At 29.0% G+C, this 16,076-nt stretch overlaps 3 protein-coding genes across 4 annotated transcripts; 1 reads left to right on the top strand and 2 right to left on the bottom strand.

The window, feature by feature from the left end:
* Positions 1 to 227: 227 nt before the first annotated feature.
* LOC123258500 (dual oxidase-like) lies at positions 228 to 6,963 on the bottom strand. Of its 2 annotated transcripts, none has more exons than XM_044718549.1 (21): positions 6,835 to 6,963; positions 6,312 to 6,645; positions 6,030 to 6,211; positions 5,698 to 5,941; positions 5,404 to 5,631; positions 5,155 to 5,330; positions 4,790 to 5,071; positions 4,524 to 4,696; positions 4,338 to 4,459; positions 4,062 to 4,274; positions 3,866 to 3,982; positions 3,667 to 3,803; positions 3,208 to 3,597; positions 2,442 to 3,129; positions 2,125 to 2,355; positions 1,947 to 2,040; positions 1,307 to 1,868; positions 1,090 to 1,248; positions 812 to 967; positions 600 to 728; positions 228 to 513 (listed from the first exon to the last, which is right to left on the bottom strand). In XM_044718549.1, exons 1-21 carry the CDS (start codon positions 6,910 to 6,912, stop codon positions 385 to 387), a joined length of 4,824 nt encoding a protein of 1,607 aa, XP_044574484.1. In that variant the 5' UTR covers positions 6,913 to 6,963; the 3' UTR covers positions 228 to 384. The 2 variants fall into 2 exon arrangements, with proteins under 2 accessions (XP_044574484.1, XP_044574483.1); XM_044718548.1 differs by having other exon boundaries at positions 6,312 to 6,654; positions 6,838 to 6,963.
* Positions 6,964 to 7,113: 150 nt separating this feature from the next.
* On the top strand, positions 7,114 to 8,723 carry LOC123258507 (GPI mannosyltransferase 2). The gene has a single exon (XM_044718562.1). It carries the CDS (start codon positions 7,201 to 7,203, stop codon positions 8,689 to 8,691), a length of 1,491 nt encoding a protein of 496 aa, XP_044574497.1. The 5' UTR covers positions 7,114 to 7,200; the 3' UTR covers positions 8,692 to 8,723.
* A 1,579-nt stretch (positions 8,724 to 10,302) lies between these two features.
* On the bottom strand, positions 10,303 to 15,484 carry LOC123258501 (probable ATP-dependent RNA helicase DHX34). Its single transcript, XM_044718550.1, has 2 exons — positions 14,152 to 15,484; positions 10,303 to 12,647 (listed from the first exon to the last, which is right to left on the bottom strand). The coding sequence occupies exons 1-2, from the start codon at positions 15,362 to 15,364 to the stop codon at positions 10,333 to 10,335; spliced, it is 3,528 nt and encodes a 1,175-aa protein (XP_044574485.1). The 5' UTR covers positions 15,365 to 15,484; the 3' UTR covers positions 10,303 to 10,332.
* Between the last annotated feature and the right edge of the window lie 592 nt (positions 15,485 to 16,076).

Raw genomic sequence — 16,076 nt, 5'->3', positions numbered from 1 at the left:
AAGGAATGACAGAAATCATTATTGTATATAAATCACGAATACAATTATAAAATGGATTTTTAAGCTGTGATAAAGATATAAATACAATCAAAATTTATTTGTACATCAGGTAAATCATTGTTATTATATATTTTTAATTTATTATATAATTCATATTTTAATTTTTAGATAAAATTATGCACTTAACCTTTAATGCTTCTCGAAAAATTTTATAATTTTTGTTTATTTATTTATATTGCTGTTATTGTCAAATTATTTAATAAGATTTCAGATTATTTTAAAATTGTTACTGTTATCATAAATGTCAATCGTTATAATTTATTTTAGTTTGAAAAAAGTACATAAGTTAATTTTTAAAAAATGAAAATTGTACTATGTAAATAATTAATAACTTTTATAATAATGTTGGAATATTGTATAAGTGTCTTCTCTGTTGTTGAGGTTTTGACATGAACTGTCAACCGCTCTGGTTAATGTTGGAGTACCACAACTGAATACTCCAATTTTATTAACCTGTAACACCAAAGCCAATTAATTGACAATACCATAAATCATGAAAGTCGTGTTGCTAGTGAATAACAATCATTTATAATACATACATCTTTGTGTATTTTTTGAATAGCCAAAAAAAATTGAACAAAATTCGGACGTCCAAAATGAGTAACTGCTGTCAGTCCAGTGAATAAAGATTTATTAGAAACTTTCTGAAAGTGCCGTTCGCAAATATACTGAAATGAATAATTTATTTAGTCAAAAGTGATAAAATAAGCAAGGAAAAATTAATTTTATTATAATATGTCGATAGTCTTACCAGTAATATTGTTCTGAGATCAAACTTCTGATAAAATTGTGTGACGAAAAGATGTGCTGAAATAAAATTATTAACATCATCTTTCTCTACATCGCGTAAAATGTCAATCATCCATTCGAATTGTTTTTGACTCCGAGTAACCCAAATGAAATAGACCTACCAATGAATTTTACTGTTTTAAATATGTAATTAGATTATGTTTTTTTATTTTTTTTTTTTTTTTTTTTTTATTATATTATAATCTAAAAAAATTTGAATGATTTTACAAACAGTCAAACCTTTTTGCATCCCAAGTTAAGCTTTTGATTTGATTTAAAAACAATATCTTTCAGGATTGATGCAAACGGAGTAACTCCAATGCCACCTGCGACCATTATGGAGATGTCATATTTATCCCAATTCTGGTGCGATTCTCCATAAGGTCCATCTACATGTATCTAATCAAAATAACAAGTGAGTATAATATATTCTAATTGAAATAAAATACTGACATACCTTTGGTAAAGTTTTAAATTCCTTGTTATTTGGATCTAATTTATTTCTAATATTGTGGGTCCATGGGCCCACTGATCTAATGTGAACTGATAAAGTTGATTCATGGGGTGCTGATGAAAGCGTAAATGGATGATATTCATTAGCACTTAATGCTGGACAGGAAATTCGTACCCACTGTCCAGATTTATATTGAAAATGTTGAGGCTTTTGAAATATCAAGCATGTAACGTTTGACGGTAATAAAGTGACTTTCAATAGTGGTATTTCCACAGTTTTGCGAGTTGCACTGAATATTTTATCTATAGTAAAAATAAAAACTGGACACAGGAAAAAATAATGAAAGAAAGGCTCTTGAATTAATCGGCCACTGCCGTGTAAGAACATGAGAATATAAAATAATGGATACAATGTATGCCCAAGAGCAAAATATTTATATAATTTTTGCCTTATCATGGGATTGGAACATAAAAATATTATGCCAGTAATAATGGTTAATACTATCGATGTTACGCCGGTCATCGTTGACCACACCCAATAGTGAAATTTAGGTATTTCATGAGTTCTATAAAAATATTTGTCTTAAAAAATTTTTAATTTACTTATCCGTAGTTTTAATAAATTATTATTGAAAAATACTAACGCATGGAAATTATTCCTAAATAAACAGGTCAAATCATCTGAGGTTTGGGTTGCAATATGATAAAAATTGAATCCATGACCCACAATGTGAATAGCTGATAAAAACAAATAAAAAATTATTAATAATGATCTAAAATTTTTGAAAATTAATCAATACTTAACTAAAAATATAATTTTACCTGTAAAAAATAAAGCCCAACAAGCAATGTATTTATGCATTTCAAAAGCAAAATCAAACGGAATATAAAATTGTAAAGCGGTATCTCGAAGAATTGTAATTGTATTTTGACACATAGTTAATAACATAGACGAATACGTAAACATCATCGCTGAAGCTGCACCTCTTGTTATTGATACACCATGTCCTGTTATTCTTCTTAATCCTCGATGTTCTCTCAATGTCGAATAATCTAATAATAATCGAATAATTTTTATTAAAAGTTTACATACTTAAAGTTTAAATTTCAGATGAAATACTTGAAAATAAATTACTTACAATAAACTCGTTCAGAAAAAATACCTAGCAGAATCATTGTATATAAAAATACCCAAAATATTTGCAGTTGTTTATTAGCTACAAATTTTGTAATTGGATTCCAATATTGATCCCACTCAGTGTAGACTACTTTAGGTTGAATTATTTTTTCATTATTGTCAATATTATTTGCTGCGTCGTTATTTAAACTGCAATAAGTCTTTCCTTCAACTCGTGATTTAAGATCATTTGGATCCGCATACAAGCTTTCCATAGTTTGTTTTACTTCTCCAATAAATGTTGATCTTATAGTTGATTTTCCGGCATGTAATTTTTTACTAGTACCATTAGAGTTGACATTGAATTCTAACTCTGCGTAACTAAATTTATCGTTAAATTCACCAAGAATGTTTTTAAAATCTTCTAAATCAATAGTTTCTTTATTTGCTATTTGAGCTCGATCCATCATTGAATGAACTATTGATTCTAACTCGTCATCTGAAATATCAGCATTGACTGTCTCCATGAATGATCTCAACATATTTGCAAAATCTTCTCTTTTTAATTGCCCAGTCCTATTTATATCATACATATCAAACATTAATTTTAATTTTTCCTCTGCTGTTCCTTTGAGAAATAAAACCAGCATATCAATAAATTCACGAAATGATATAAAGCCATTTTTATCCATATCTACTAAATTAAAAATCTAGAATATATAATGATAGATTGTTATTCGATTAATATATTAGTTGCTGCAAAAAAAAATTATTTCAATAATCTAAACCTTTTTGACAAATTCCGAATCTGGTTGCATATTCAAAGCCTCTGCAAATTCGATTATTGTTAACTCTGTATAAATAACTTCTTTCGCAACTTTAGAATCTATTTGAAGAAGTTCATCTTCGGAATGTGCTATATTGAACGCTTGAGAAAAAACAACCCGAAAAAATTGTTCAACTTTTTTTTGCCGTCCACTTTTAGTTATCGCTTGCTTCAAAACTGCTTTTGCTGTAATACGCGATACTATTTCTCGTTCAATATTCAGTTCCATAAGAAAATTGTCTAATGATTTAACAAAGAAACTTCTTAAAAATATCGAATCAAATTTAAGGACCAAGTCGTAATTGTGATCGACGCGTATCAAAACATACTGACTGTGATGCCCCACAAACATCTGTGATATTTAACATTAAGATTATTTTTATTTGTTTATAAATTATTTTTATTAGAAGTAATTAAATACCATAATTTTTTTAACATGTAGGTCCACAACTCGCGACATATGACCCAATTGATTTTTAACTTGGATCTGACGTGTACTTTTGTGCAGTGTAATAATCACTGGACGACATTGTACAGAAGGACCAATCCATTCAGATGCTAAACAAATCATTTCAACGATCAAATTTTTATAAAATCTTATTGTATCAAATTAACTTTACCTGTATACATATTTCCGGCGACTCCGATGTCTGAACATGACTTTGTAAGATCAACATGTTTATTTAAAAATTTCCTCTGTGTTTCATGTAATTTCCAGTAAAGAAAACCCCAAAAACCTAATTATATAAACTTCATAGTTTTATTTCATAAGAAAAAATTTTTACTTTAATTATAAATTATAATATAAATACTAACATCCAAATATAGAAATTATAACTCCAAAGGTTAAAACAAACGATATTTCGCTGTTACTAAAATAATCATACGTTCCGGGATCAGAACAATCATCCACTTTACTAGATGTGACTGGGTCTGCGTGAAAGCAAGGTATTGAATTTCCAGAAAAATCACTACATTCTCCTTTTTTAACAATTTTTTCGCGAGTGCAATTTGTATTTATATCATTTTCTGTATCATGAGAAATAATTATTATAACTATCAGAATATAATTTAAATATATTGAAGCATTACCTGAAACTGGAACTTTGAATACATTGGCCGGCAAATCTTTTTCTCCTACGTCACTAACACTGAGTAAAATTTGATAAAAATTCAAATTTTTAATCCTTATAATATCTTCTGTTGTAAATAACCTAGAAAAAAATTTTTTATTATTCATTAGAAACATAATAAATAAAAAAAAATAATATATTGTACCCATTATTTTCATTTTCAAACCAAAATCGATCTCCATTTCTTATTCTTTCAAATTGATCTGCGATAATGGTTCTAAATAACTCACCGGGGCCATCTTCTGTTTCTAAAATTCCACCTACCCAAATGTCAACATCATCGAAAGATTCGTATAATTCTAAGAACTTGTTCTTTATCTAACAAAAAAAAATCTAATCAATCAATAATTAGATTTTTTTAGAATTGAAATATACTATTTATATAGCTAAGGATTAAAGATTATATTTTACCTCAAGAGAAACTTTTTTAAAATGATCAACGCTAGTAACTTTTTGTAAATTATATGCTTTCCTAGCCGTATTATAATCAGGCAATCCATGATCGCGAGCGCGTTGGATATTCAATGCCATCAAATCACGTCTTGAAAATTCTAATGGCCCAAAAACATTTCCCCTGAGATCTTCAACAATTTTATGATCTTCTTCTTCGGCCAGTTGTACAGCCATGCCCATAAGCAACCTCTCTACATCAATCGTTCCTTCTAATCTAGTAAATTTATCAAAAAGGCCATTCTAAAATCAATATACATTTTCATAATTAAAATATTATTAATACAATTGTAGTATGATAAATTGATAGCTTGTTATTTATATACTTCAGACATCCAGAAATTGTTACAAGTACGAATAGCACGGCCTCCTAATTTTAATTGACATCCAAGCTCTCCGTAATTTCGCAAGTAAACTCCTGCTGGTACTAGAGTATGTCCAAAACGGAAAGCAGCAGATTGAAAAAACTGATCTATTTGAGGATCAACAGTTGGATCATAATCTACAAATACAATGATTGTATTTTCTGTCAAAATTATACATTTATCAACATACTCATATAAAATTATGAATACTTTTGTATTTCGGGAGCTCCATACCCAACCATTGGGGTAACCATTCATAAAACACTATTTGTTGTTGTGAAGCAATCACCCATTTACGTGCTTCATTATAAATTTTTTCTCCTGACCAGCTGGGATTTTGTTTCTTCAACTCTTTTGCCACCACATTGTGCCATCGAAACCAAACTATTCCAAATGTTAGTAAAAATGGATTCTCATTTCCTCGAGGATTTCCTAGTTCTTTAAAAATTAATTGTGTTAATAATCATTTAATCAAAAAATAAATAAAAAATATACATTACTTACTAAAAAATCTTTCAACTTCTTCTGTATAATGACGATTAGTATATAAGCTATGGCGAGCTGGAGGAGGAGGATTAGCCATTGGTAATCGAATAGTGTTATATTCTGGAAATTTTCCTCCATGAGAAAAAGCCAACAGACCATTTTGATCTACTTTTCCATTGGAATACATTCTCAGATAGTTAGACCAGGCTTTTGTTGTTCCGTAAATTAAGCCGCCGTCCAAAAAAGGAGTAATTTCATTGAGCTAAAAGTTGAATTTTGTATTATTATAAATTGCCATTTCAAAATTAAAATTTCAGTAAATAAAGATTTTTATGTTAAATTGCAATTACTTGTTGCCGTGGATTATTGGGTGAGTGGCCAGTTCGTTCATCATATCTCGTTCTCAGAACTGGCATTTGTGTATGCCCTGTTTTTTTTCTATAACGATGTCCTTCAGGAATTTGTATGTTAATATATTCTGGCGGGCATGCTGGTCTTTGAGCATCTAAAATTTCTTCAACGACATGTTGTCCTATCAGTTATAAAATAATTATTAATCTCAAAATGACTACTATTGCTTTAACGTATTATTCTTATTGCTTTAACGTATTATATTATTGTTAGAGTAATACCAAAGAAAACCATTAGTGCGTTTTTTCCAGTACGTGATTTAGTTCCAATGTCTCCTTTCAGTAAACTTTCACTTAATACTAAAGGTTGAGGGCGTTTGGATCCTGAAAGTTTATAAACTCCATCGTCATAAGCTGCCGGCCACCTACGCAACAAAGGGGTGTCGATAGCTCCTAGCTCTGGTTTTCCGATATTATTATACCATCCGTCATATCCTGGATACTCGACGGATTTATTTTGAAATTTATTTGAATTTTCAGTCCCGAGAAGTTGTCGAATATATTTTCTTCTATCGATATCTTTTCGATAAGTTATTTTTGGTATTGGACTTTCCGTCGTTAGTTTCTTTATTGTAATAAAATAAAATATAATTTAGTTTATTTTTGAGTATTAATTACTTTTATTTTTAAAAATTAAAATTTTTTTCATTAAGTTAACTTCAATATCAAAGTAACAAGTTAAATATTTTTCTTTTACAATTGTATCATCTAAAACATGTTAATAATATAAAATAAAAAAATTATTTACCGGAACAATGTTTCCTGTTGTAAATTGAGCGTTAACGAAATTACTTGTTATAAATAACAATATTAACAGCAACATTTCTAATAATAAACTTTCAAAACCATTAATTATTATCTTTTAATTTTAGGACCATGTATCAACAATAAGCAGCTTGAAACTGACTATTTGGAGCAGCAAGGAAACTGTTATTGGCCATGATATTACAACCTTCCTGCCAACATGCGATAAGTATTCACAGAAAACGGTCAAAAAAGATATCGCATAAACGTGACTAATCTTAAAAGTTAAAATATATATTATTTTATGTATTATTATTATTTTTCTATCAGTTATTTGATCTTTAGTTAATTTAATTTAGTTATTTACATGATGTATGACCCTAGAAAAAAAGTATTGTGGTTTTCAATAGTAAGTCGTTTAGTGTTAATATTATTACAATTAATATTTAATTTGTTGTGCCCTGATCATAATGCAGATGCATTTACTAGTCCGATAAATCCAAATGATAGTGTAACAATATATGATAAATTAATAACGATACTATTTGGTGGCTTAACTAGATGGGATGCGCAATATTTTATACATATCGCTAGATATGGTTACACGTACGAAAATACACTTGCATTTTTTCCATTATATCCAATTTCAGTTAGATATGTAGCTAGATTATTGAAGAAAATTTTATTTGTATTTAATGATAATAGTGTTATACTGATAGCTGCAGTGATTATTAATTTATTTTGTTTCATTAAGTCGTCAATTATTTTCTATGATCTCAGTAAAAAAGTACTTGGTAATACAATAATAGCTTACAAAGCGTCAATATTGTACTGCATTAATCCAGCGAGTATTTTTTTTACATCAACATACTCAGAATCAATGTTTGCATATTTGACATTTTACAGTATGATTGCCGCTATTAATAACAATAGATTTGTATGTTTACCTATTGGTCTTTCTGGTATTGTTAGATCTAATGGTATAGTTAATATTGGATATCCACTGTATTATTGGATACAAGATTTATTTCATACAAGTTTACCAAAAGTTATTTCAGAATATCGTAAGCCGTCAATGCAATCTGGATTGCTTATTGAATTATTGAATTTTTTTTCAAGCTTACTTTGGATATTTAATACAATATTATTGTCATTAGTGCCATTTGTGTTACTACAAATTTACAATTATATTGTTTTTTGCACTGAACGAGTTAATGCAACACAAGTAGTACCTGCTCATGTTATTAATTATGGTATGATAAATAATTTGATAATGCCAGGTAAAAATAAGTCACCATGGTGTACAAAAATGATACCAATAGCTTACACGTATGTACAAGAAAAATATTGGAGTGTCGGTTTGTTTAAGTACTATGAAATCAAACAAATACCTAATTTTTGTTTAGCGATACCTATTTTATACATCATGTTACGATGCATTATTGAATATTTTCGTGAAAATAAGCAACAATTGTATAAATTAAAATTTTTGGATAGTAATAATTATGAAAGTATTACGCGTAAAAAACGTTATCCGCTACAAATGTTTCCATTTATTATTCATGGACTATTTTTAACAATATTCTGCATTTTGTTTGTTCATATTCAAGTTAGTACTAGATTATTGGGTTCAGCTAGTCCACTATTGTACTGGTTTTGTGCAAATTTAATGTCACATAGGATTAGGAATAGTGATAAAGATTTTTATGAAAATTCCACTAATGCATTTTCACGTTGGAAAATATTTTTTATGTCACAAAAAAGATATTCAAAACGTGATAAATTGATATTAATTTACTTTTTAGGATACACAACGATAGGAACTTTTATGTATTCAAATTTTTTACCATGGACTTGAAAAAAATCTTTATATATTTGTAATAAATGAATTATTATAAATTACGAACTTTCTTATTTATTTTATTTATAGTTATGTTAATATCGATATAATTTAAATTCTGGATAAAATTATTTTCTTCTCACCATCAGAACTCTACCAAGATATTTTTAACATTTTGACGGCTATTTTATTACTTTAATTATTTTCCTTGAGACATCAAATATAGTTATAATTATAGACGAAATAATATCTTTTAGTGCAATACAAAATAAAAAAAATTTTCTGCATAAGAAGAATTTCTACTTTATTGCATGTAAAACTTTTAAAATTTTCCAGTAATAATAAATTTAAATTTTGCCACTGTAAAAACCTTTTTTCCTTTTTTTAAATTAGAAATTTAAAGATGGCTCTATCTCCACTGGAATTTCCGCATTTGGGCCGGAAATGCCCAAACAAAGCTCCTGTTAAAAATTCTATGAAAATCAAATAAATTGTCTCAACTCAAAATATTTCAGGAAATGCCCAAACACAGCTTCTGTTAAAAGCGGAACTCCAATTTTAGAAGGTTCTTCACGGAAATTGAATTTAGGAACACACTAATATATATATATATATATATATATATATATATATATATATATATATATATTACAAGCATGGAATGTTCCTTAATCCTAAAACAACTGGTACTACAAACTAAGCTCCAACCGAGTGAAGATGATGAAAGTATTCCGGATATGCCTGCAGCGATACAAGAAATTTTAGCAGCTATTTTTAGTGCTCTGTACAATCATCAGGATGAAGAAGAGCAATGTTATTATGATTCAATGACATAATTACCAGAGTATGATGTTATTGACGGAAAATTAGTTAAAGGATTCTCTTTAGATTTAATTAAAAAAACGTCGATTAGGTCGTGGTTTTTATAAACGTTAGGATAGACTTCAAGAAGGCGTATGCCCGTGCTTAGAAAGAGCAAGAAAATTATCACGAAGTGATTCTCAACCGTTTGAGGATAGTATTAAACTTTAGGCATTTTTCCTTTGTACTCGTGATGAAGTAAGAAAAATCATCAAAAATAAAATTTATCTCTCGAATAAAGCTGCGATGGAAATGAAACCAAAGAATCTGGGTCAACTAGCTAGTGGTAATGGCAGTGAAAATGGTGAGGGTATGGGTTTTAATCAAGAAATTTATCGTAATATAGATTTTGCTTATATTGAAACAGTTTAATGGGGTATAGAGTTCAGTGTTGTGTTTTTAAAAGAACTCTAGACTAATTTAGAAGGCATACAAACGCTACATTGTAACTTATTTTACTGGCCTAACGATAAACTTATCATGTAAATTTATTGATAAAGTTATTAAAAAGTGACTCTAATTTTGCTGTAATATTATCTATTGTTGCTGGCAGATTTTGTACATTGAGTGTTGAAGAATTTTTTATAATTTAATCAAGTTTTCTATTGTAAAATATTCATATTCGTATATTTTTGAATTCAAAAATTTAACGCATGGATAATTAATAACAAAACAAATAACTATTTTTTTTTTATGTATTATAATAGATTCGATAAGAAATTTTCTAGAATAAATTAATTACCATAAAATATAAACTATCATTTAAAAATATACAAATTAGCCATTCCACCCATTATTTTATTGTACAGTAACATGTTTTTTTTTATGTTTTAATATTTCTACGGGTGTAAGATGAAAAGTTTTTTCACACACAGAACATTCGTAAGTTTTACAGTTGGATTTTTTAACCACAGGTGTTCTTGTATCAGTAATTTTTTCACTTTTGTTTGATTGTTTACATATTTTTTGATGTTGTAATTTTTCAATGCTAGAAAAAATAATTTCAATCTCACAATGAGGACACTTCCAAGGCATGTCTAGCATCTCGACAGCTAATTTATCACTCCATTCATTTTCCATCAGACAATTATAGGTAATATTATTTGTAAGTTTAACTCCGCCTTTAGATGGATTCAAAACACAGGGGAAATCATCTTGGAATGGATTAGGCTCAACTATTTTATCATTTTCACCTCTACCAACATAAAGCGTCTTTAAATCGGCAGCTAATAATCTTTTAACCGTGTAAGGCACAGTCGTGTGCATAAATTCAATTATTTCACGTGATAATTCTATTTCTATTTGACGCGTATCTTCTTCTGTATCTTCATCGTCATTCTTCTTCACAGTTATAGACGATTTTTCCAATCGTTTTGTCAAGAGATAATCCCACTTTTGTCTGATTTTCGTGGCTCTTATTAGTAAATTTTGTCCACTGTCTGGTATTGGAAATTCAAATAGTAGCCAACAATCACAAATAATTAAGGAAAATATAGAATTCGTATCAATTTCTTGAGCGAAAAGTAGTAAAGTTTGAGCGGCTGGCATCCTCAAGGTATTCACAAGGTAAGGTTTTGTTGTTTCTAAAAGTGATACGTAAGTAAGTAATTGGTGTTTTGGACTTAACGGTGTCTTAGATTTGAAACCAGGTATATTAACAATATCTGGCTCTTCTAATTGCAATAATTGTGGATGATTTCCAAAAAAACTCATCGGATGAAGTGCTACGAATGGTTTAGCTTTCGTGTGAAATAATTGTTCATTCATAGATTTACAGTAATTGAATTCATCACCAACAGCGAATTGCGGATACAACCCACTGCATAAAATTATTTTCAACATTGTCAAATCTTTATAACTGCAAGCTGAACTAGCGTTGAGTAAATTTTGTACTTGTGAGTAATCATTTTTCATACGAAATTCAACATCTTTAATATCAATTCCATCGTCGTCCTCATTATTATCCTCCAATTGTAAATTAAATTGATCAACTTTAAGTTGTTTGCGTTTTCTGGGCGCCGTTTCTTTATAAGTCTTTTTTAATGACTTCAAAATCTTTATTTCTCTATGTCGCATCGTTCTTTCTGTACTCGACATCGACGAAATTATTTCCGGAAATTTTTTAAGTAAATTACAGTCATTTAACAAATCTTTAAACTGAGAGCGTAATTTAATCATTTCATAAAATCTTTGCTCCTCGAGTCCTCGTCTTTTGCACCACTTACGACTATTATTTCCACCACCTCTAGACTCATGACTACTTTCCTGTTTTATTTCCAACCATTCACGAAATGCGTTGAGCAGCGTAATTGGATCACCATGATCAGATTCGATCTTCTTTCTTGATGCTTCACATTCAGTGTCTTTGTAAGCACGATTAGTAAACGGATTTTGGGTACTCAAAGCTGCAGCAAGTGATAATACAGGTTCGACTTGATCAAAAATAGACCCCATTATCAACATTTTTCCCATGGTAATGTCAACAGGAAGTTTGGACAGTGTTTTACCAACACATGTAAGTTTTTCTTTCTCCATAAGAGCGCCGTGTTCTTTTAACGACAAAATTGAATTTTCAATACTTTGTGACGGTGGTGGTTCAATGAACGGAAATTTCCTTGCATCTGGCAAACCCATTGCTATCATCTGTAATAATAAAGAATCAAGCGGAACTCTTTGAATTTCAGGTACTGAGTACTTTTCTAACGCCGTGTACTCTTCTTCAGAATAAACTCTATAACAAACTCCTGGGCCAGTTCTACCAGCACGACCTTTCCGTTGCTCAGCGCTTGCTTTGCTTATCCAAAACTCTTTGAGCCGCTGCATTTTACAGGTAGGATCGTAACTCATTTCTTTTACCTTTCCACTGTCAGCGACAAATCTAATACCATCAATTGTTATCGACGTCTCAGCAATGTTTGTAGAAATTATACATTTACGTACACCGTCTGGAGGATAATCAAATACCTTATCTTGTTCGGCGAGCGATAGACTACTGTGCAGAGGTAAAATGATCCAATTATTTTTCTTTTGACTGTATTCTTTAGCAGCCTCGACTACCGTTGTTATTTCACTCATACCACTGAGAAAAATTAATAAATCACCTTTTTCTGTACCTGAAAAATATTATTTCATTATTAATTTACTGTTCTATTACGTACTTAAGGGGTTAGATGGGTTTCCTCCGGAAAAAATGGCCTATTTTCAACATTTTTTTTTTTAATATAAAAAATGAAATATTCTATTCAAACTTTTTACTGTCTTAAAGATACATGTTTAATGAGAGATTACTGAAATTTTAAAAAAAAAATATTAAAAATTCTGCCATTGTGATGTCATTTCCAGCGAACCCTCGGAAAAAAAATGCGTCCGCGTGAACAGCAGAACTTTTAGCAGGATTATTTAAGGGGGGTAGCCACTGTGAAATTTCAAAAAAAATAATTTTTTTTTTTTTTTTATTAAATCAAAGTTTATATATTCAAAAATATGTATCTAGAGTTTTGTATAAAAATTCATAATATTTTCCGAGTTATAGTCATTTTTGTAACAGCACGTCATATGACTTTACACGCGCGGCACTCCGACGAAAACGCGTTTTTCTCGAAACTACTTTTTTTAAACTGATGAGAACTGTAATTTGCATAAATATCAACCGATTTGCAACTTTTTTTTTCCCCGTATTCGTCTACTCAGTAGCTATCGTTACATATAGGGGATTTTGGAAATTTTTATTTTTAAGATTTTTTAGGGCTGTTTAAATCCAAAAAAATGAGGAAAAAAAACGAAAAAATTTTTAATATGTCGCCGTTTTTTTTTAAATCCAAATTTTCAAAATCTCTTACGTGCAACGATAACCACATGCATGCAGATTACAATGCTGTTTCGTTTTTTTGTTTTAGATAATCCGTTTTTGAGTTAGAGATCGCACCGTGGAGGCGGAAATTTTTTTGGTGCTCCACAAAAATGCTAATAACTTTATAACAACATGATGTTTTTTAATAAAAATTTAGGAGAATAATCTTTAATGTATACTTTATAAAACAAAAAAAAAAAACCCGATCCCCAAATTCCTTTATTATTCCAGTCAAAAAAATTCCCGAAAATCACCTATTTTTTCGATCGTCAAAGTGGCTATCCCCCTTAAAGTGAAAAAAAAATATGTGCTTTAGTTAAGAATTGAAAATAAGTGTTGAACGAAGGAAAAAAAAATGAAAATTGGATTTTTGGTATAGGTTGTTACAAAAAAATAAAAAATTTGGCTAAAATTTCGCGGCATTTTTTTTTTTAATAGTTGTAATTGAAAAAAAAAAATCCTTCGTTCAAGACCTTGTAAATTATATCTCGAAGACTTATCTAAAATTTCATCAAGATCGGTTGAGTAGTTCTCGAAAAATCTTGATCACCATCTTTGAAAACATAGTTTTGAGAAAAACGCGTTTAAAGTTTTGAGTGATAATACAACAGCGCTTTGAGCGCGAAACTTTTTAAAACTGTATCTTCGAAGCTATTATTAAATAAATTATTTATTAACTATTATTAATAAAACATCAAAAAATCGATTTTTTGAAACCGTGAAACCCATTTAACCCCTTAAATAAAATATCGACGATAAAAACTTACTTGGATATTTTTGATCAATCATCTGCATGATTTGCACGTAAGGACTAGGATTGAATCGTTCACGTTTAGATTTAACATCCTCAATACCAATGGGCCGGTACAATAATTGAATGGAATAAAGTCTGCCTGGTACTTGAATAACTTTAACATCTTCATTAGCAAAATAATTACTAAATAATTGTATATTAATAGTCGCAGACATCAGAACTAATTTCAAGTCCGGGCGTTGATGTATTAGACATTTCATAATTCCTAACAAAAAATCTCCATGCAAATGCCGCTCATGAACTTCATCAAGAACCACTACGTCGTACTGCGTAAGACCAGTTTCTTCGGAAACCTGCCTCAATAATAATCCTTCAGTGATAAATAAAATTTTAGTATGCTGGTTTTTTTGTTTTTCGAAACGTATCTGATACCCGACTTCATTGGAATTCTCAGTCAATGCTTCGAAGGCAACACGTTTTGCGAGTGATATACATGCAATTCGTCGAGGTTCCGTACATGCAATGTTATTAAAACCCGCTGAATATAAATATTGTGGTACTTGAGTTGATTTACCACATCCTGTGTCACCAGCAATTATTACAACTTTTTCTTCCTTGACAGCGGTTACTATTTCATCTCTATAGTTGGCTACTGGTAAGTTTTTTTGAGTCTCTCGTAACTTTTTTAACTTATTAAATTTTTCTTTTTGTTTAAAATTCAGATACAGTAAAATAATATCTTTAAACTTAAGTAATCGATTATTATTCAGCTCTTTGATTTGAGGCACTCGTACAAATAGTTCTCCGAATTTAATATTTATTCTGATATTAATGCAGTGATTTTTATGATAGTGTGCAGGTACACCAAACGAATTTAATTCTATTTTTGGTGGATCGCTGCTATTTTTATTTCCTAGTTTTGTTTCAATTGCTTCGTATTTTTTAACGAAACTCCAAAAATCTTCAGTATCTTGTACCAACTTATTATGAGCAGTAAATACTTTATTTAATTCATATTTATAATTACAAAATGAAAAACTATCATTATCTTCATTACTTGACTGTAATTTTATATAGTCTTCCTCATTTTTTAATTTTTCAGATTTATTGCTGTCATAATCATTTTTGTGACGTTTACTTTCTGAATGGCTAGACAGCTGATCACTAGAGTAACGTTTTTTTGAATCCCGAGATTTATTATGATCACGATATTTTGAACTACTCATTTTTAATTGTTTATTTTTTTTTTGCTGGTAAGTGCTTCAAATAAACCTAAAAATGAAATGTTAGATTGATTTTTAAATTCGCTTATAACCTCACACAACCTCACTGTTGATTTATATTTACAAATACAGAATGTAAACATTTATCATGTAAAGAAGAAATTGTTTTTATTGACTGTGCTAACTCGTTTGCAATATTTTGAAAATATCAATTACTTTTATTGTCTATTTTTACAAGTATTGTTATTTAAATTTTGAAAATAACAATAGTGAAAATCATATTTTTTTATTATAATAAAATAAGCAGGTATTTGAAAACTTTTTAATTTTTTTTCATTGATTAAATTATAATTAAAAGAATATTTTTTAAATATTGCACTGGTAGTCTTTTGAATTTTCGAGATGTGGAATTTTTATTTTAGTTTTTTTTTTGTAATAATTTTATCAATAAAAAAAATTCTAACAATTGTGAGATGTCAGCTAATTTTTTTTTTTATTTTGGATATTTCTTTCTATACCAAAAATAAAGATTAAAAAAAAATCATATACATAGTTTGAATTGTAATTAAAATAAATGATCTAATTTTTACTGAAATCAATAGACATCAAAATCTTTTCATAACAATATAACTTATAAAGTAAATGAAATTGATTTAATTTAATTTAATTTAAATTTAATTCTTTTGAAATATATTAATACTTTTTTTTACTTTTT

The sequence above is a fragment of the Cotesia glomerata genome, linkage group LG2, assembly GCF_020080835.1.
Source record: "Cotesia glomerata isolate CgM1 linkage group LG2, MPM_Cglom_v2.3, whole genome shotgun sequence".
NCBI lineage: Eukaryota > Metazoa > Arthropoda > Insecta > Hymenoptera > Braconidae > Cotesia > Cotesia glomerata.
The sequence above is the reverse complement of the archived record's forward strand: the minus strand, read 5'-3'. Positions and strand labels throughout refer to the sequence as shown.

What these genes read in the sequence shown, in the direction of transcription:
- LOC123258500 (XM_044718548.1), bottom strand. Translation starts at nt 6,912, where the DNA reads ATGTTGCTGTTAATATTGTTATTTATAACAAGTAATTTCGTTAACGCT. An exon ending in CCAATAATCCACGGCAACAA is followed by an intron (nt 5,942 to 6,029) that starts GTAATTGCAATT and finishes TTCAACTTTTAG; the next exon opens with CTCAATGAAATTACTCCTTT. An exon ending in TACATGTTAAAAAAATTATG is followed by an intron (nt 3,598 to 3,666) that starts GTATTTAATTAC and finishes TAAATATCACAG; the next exon opens with ATGTTTGTGGGGCATCACAG.
- LOC123258507 (XM_044718562.1), top strand. Translation starts at nt 7,201, where the DNA reads ATGATGTATGACCCTAGAAAAAAAGTATTGTGGTTTTCAATAGTAAGT.
- LOC123258501 (XM_044718550.1), bottom strand. Translation starts at nt 15,364, where the DNA reads ATGAGTAGTTCAAAATATCGTGATCATAATAAATCTCGGGATTCAAAA. An exon ending in GATTGATCAAAAATATCCAA is followed by an intron (nt 12,648 to 14,151) that starts GTAAGTTTTTAT and finishes AATATTTTTCAG; the next exon opens with GTACAGAAAAAGGTGATTTA.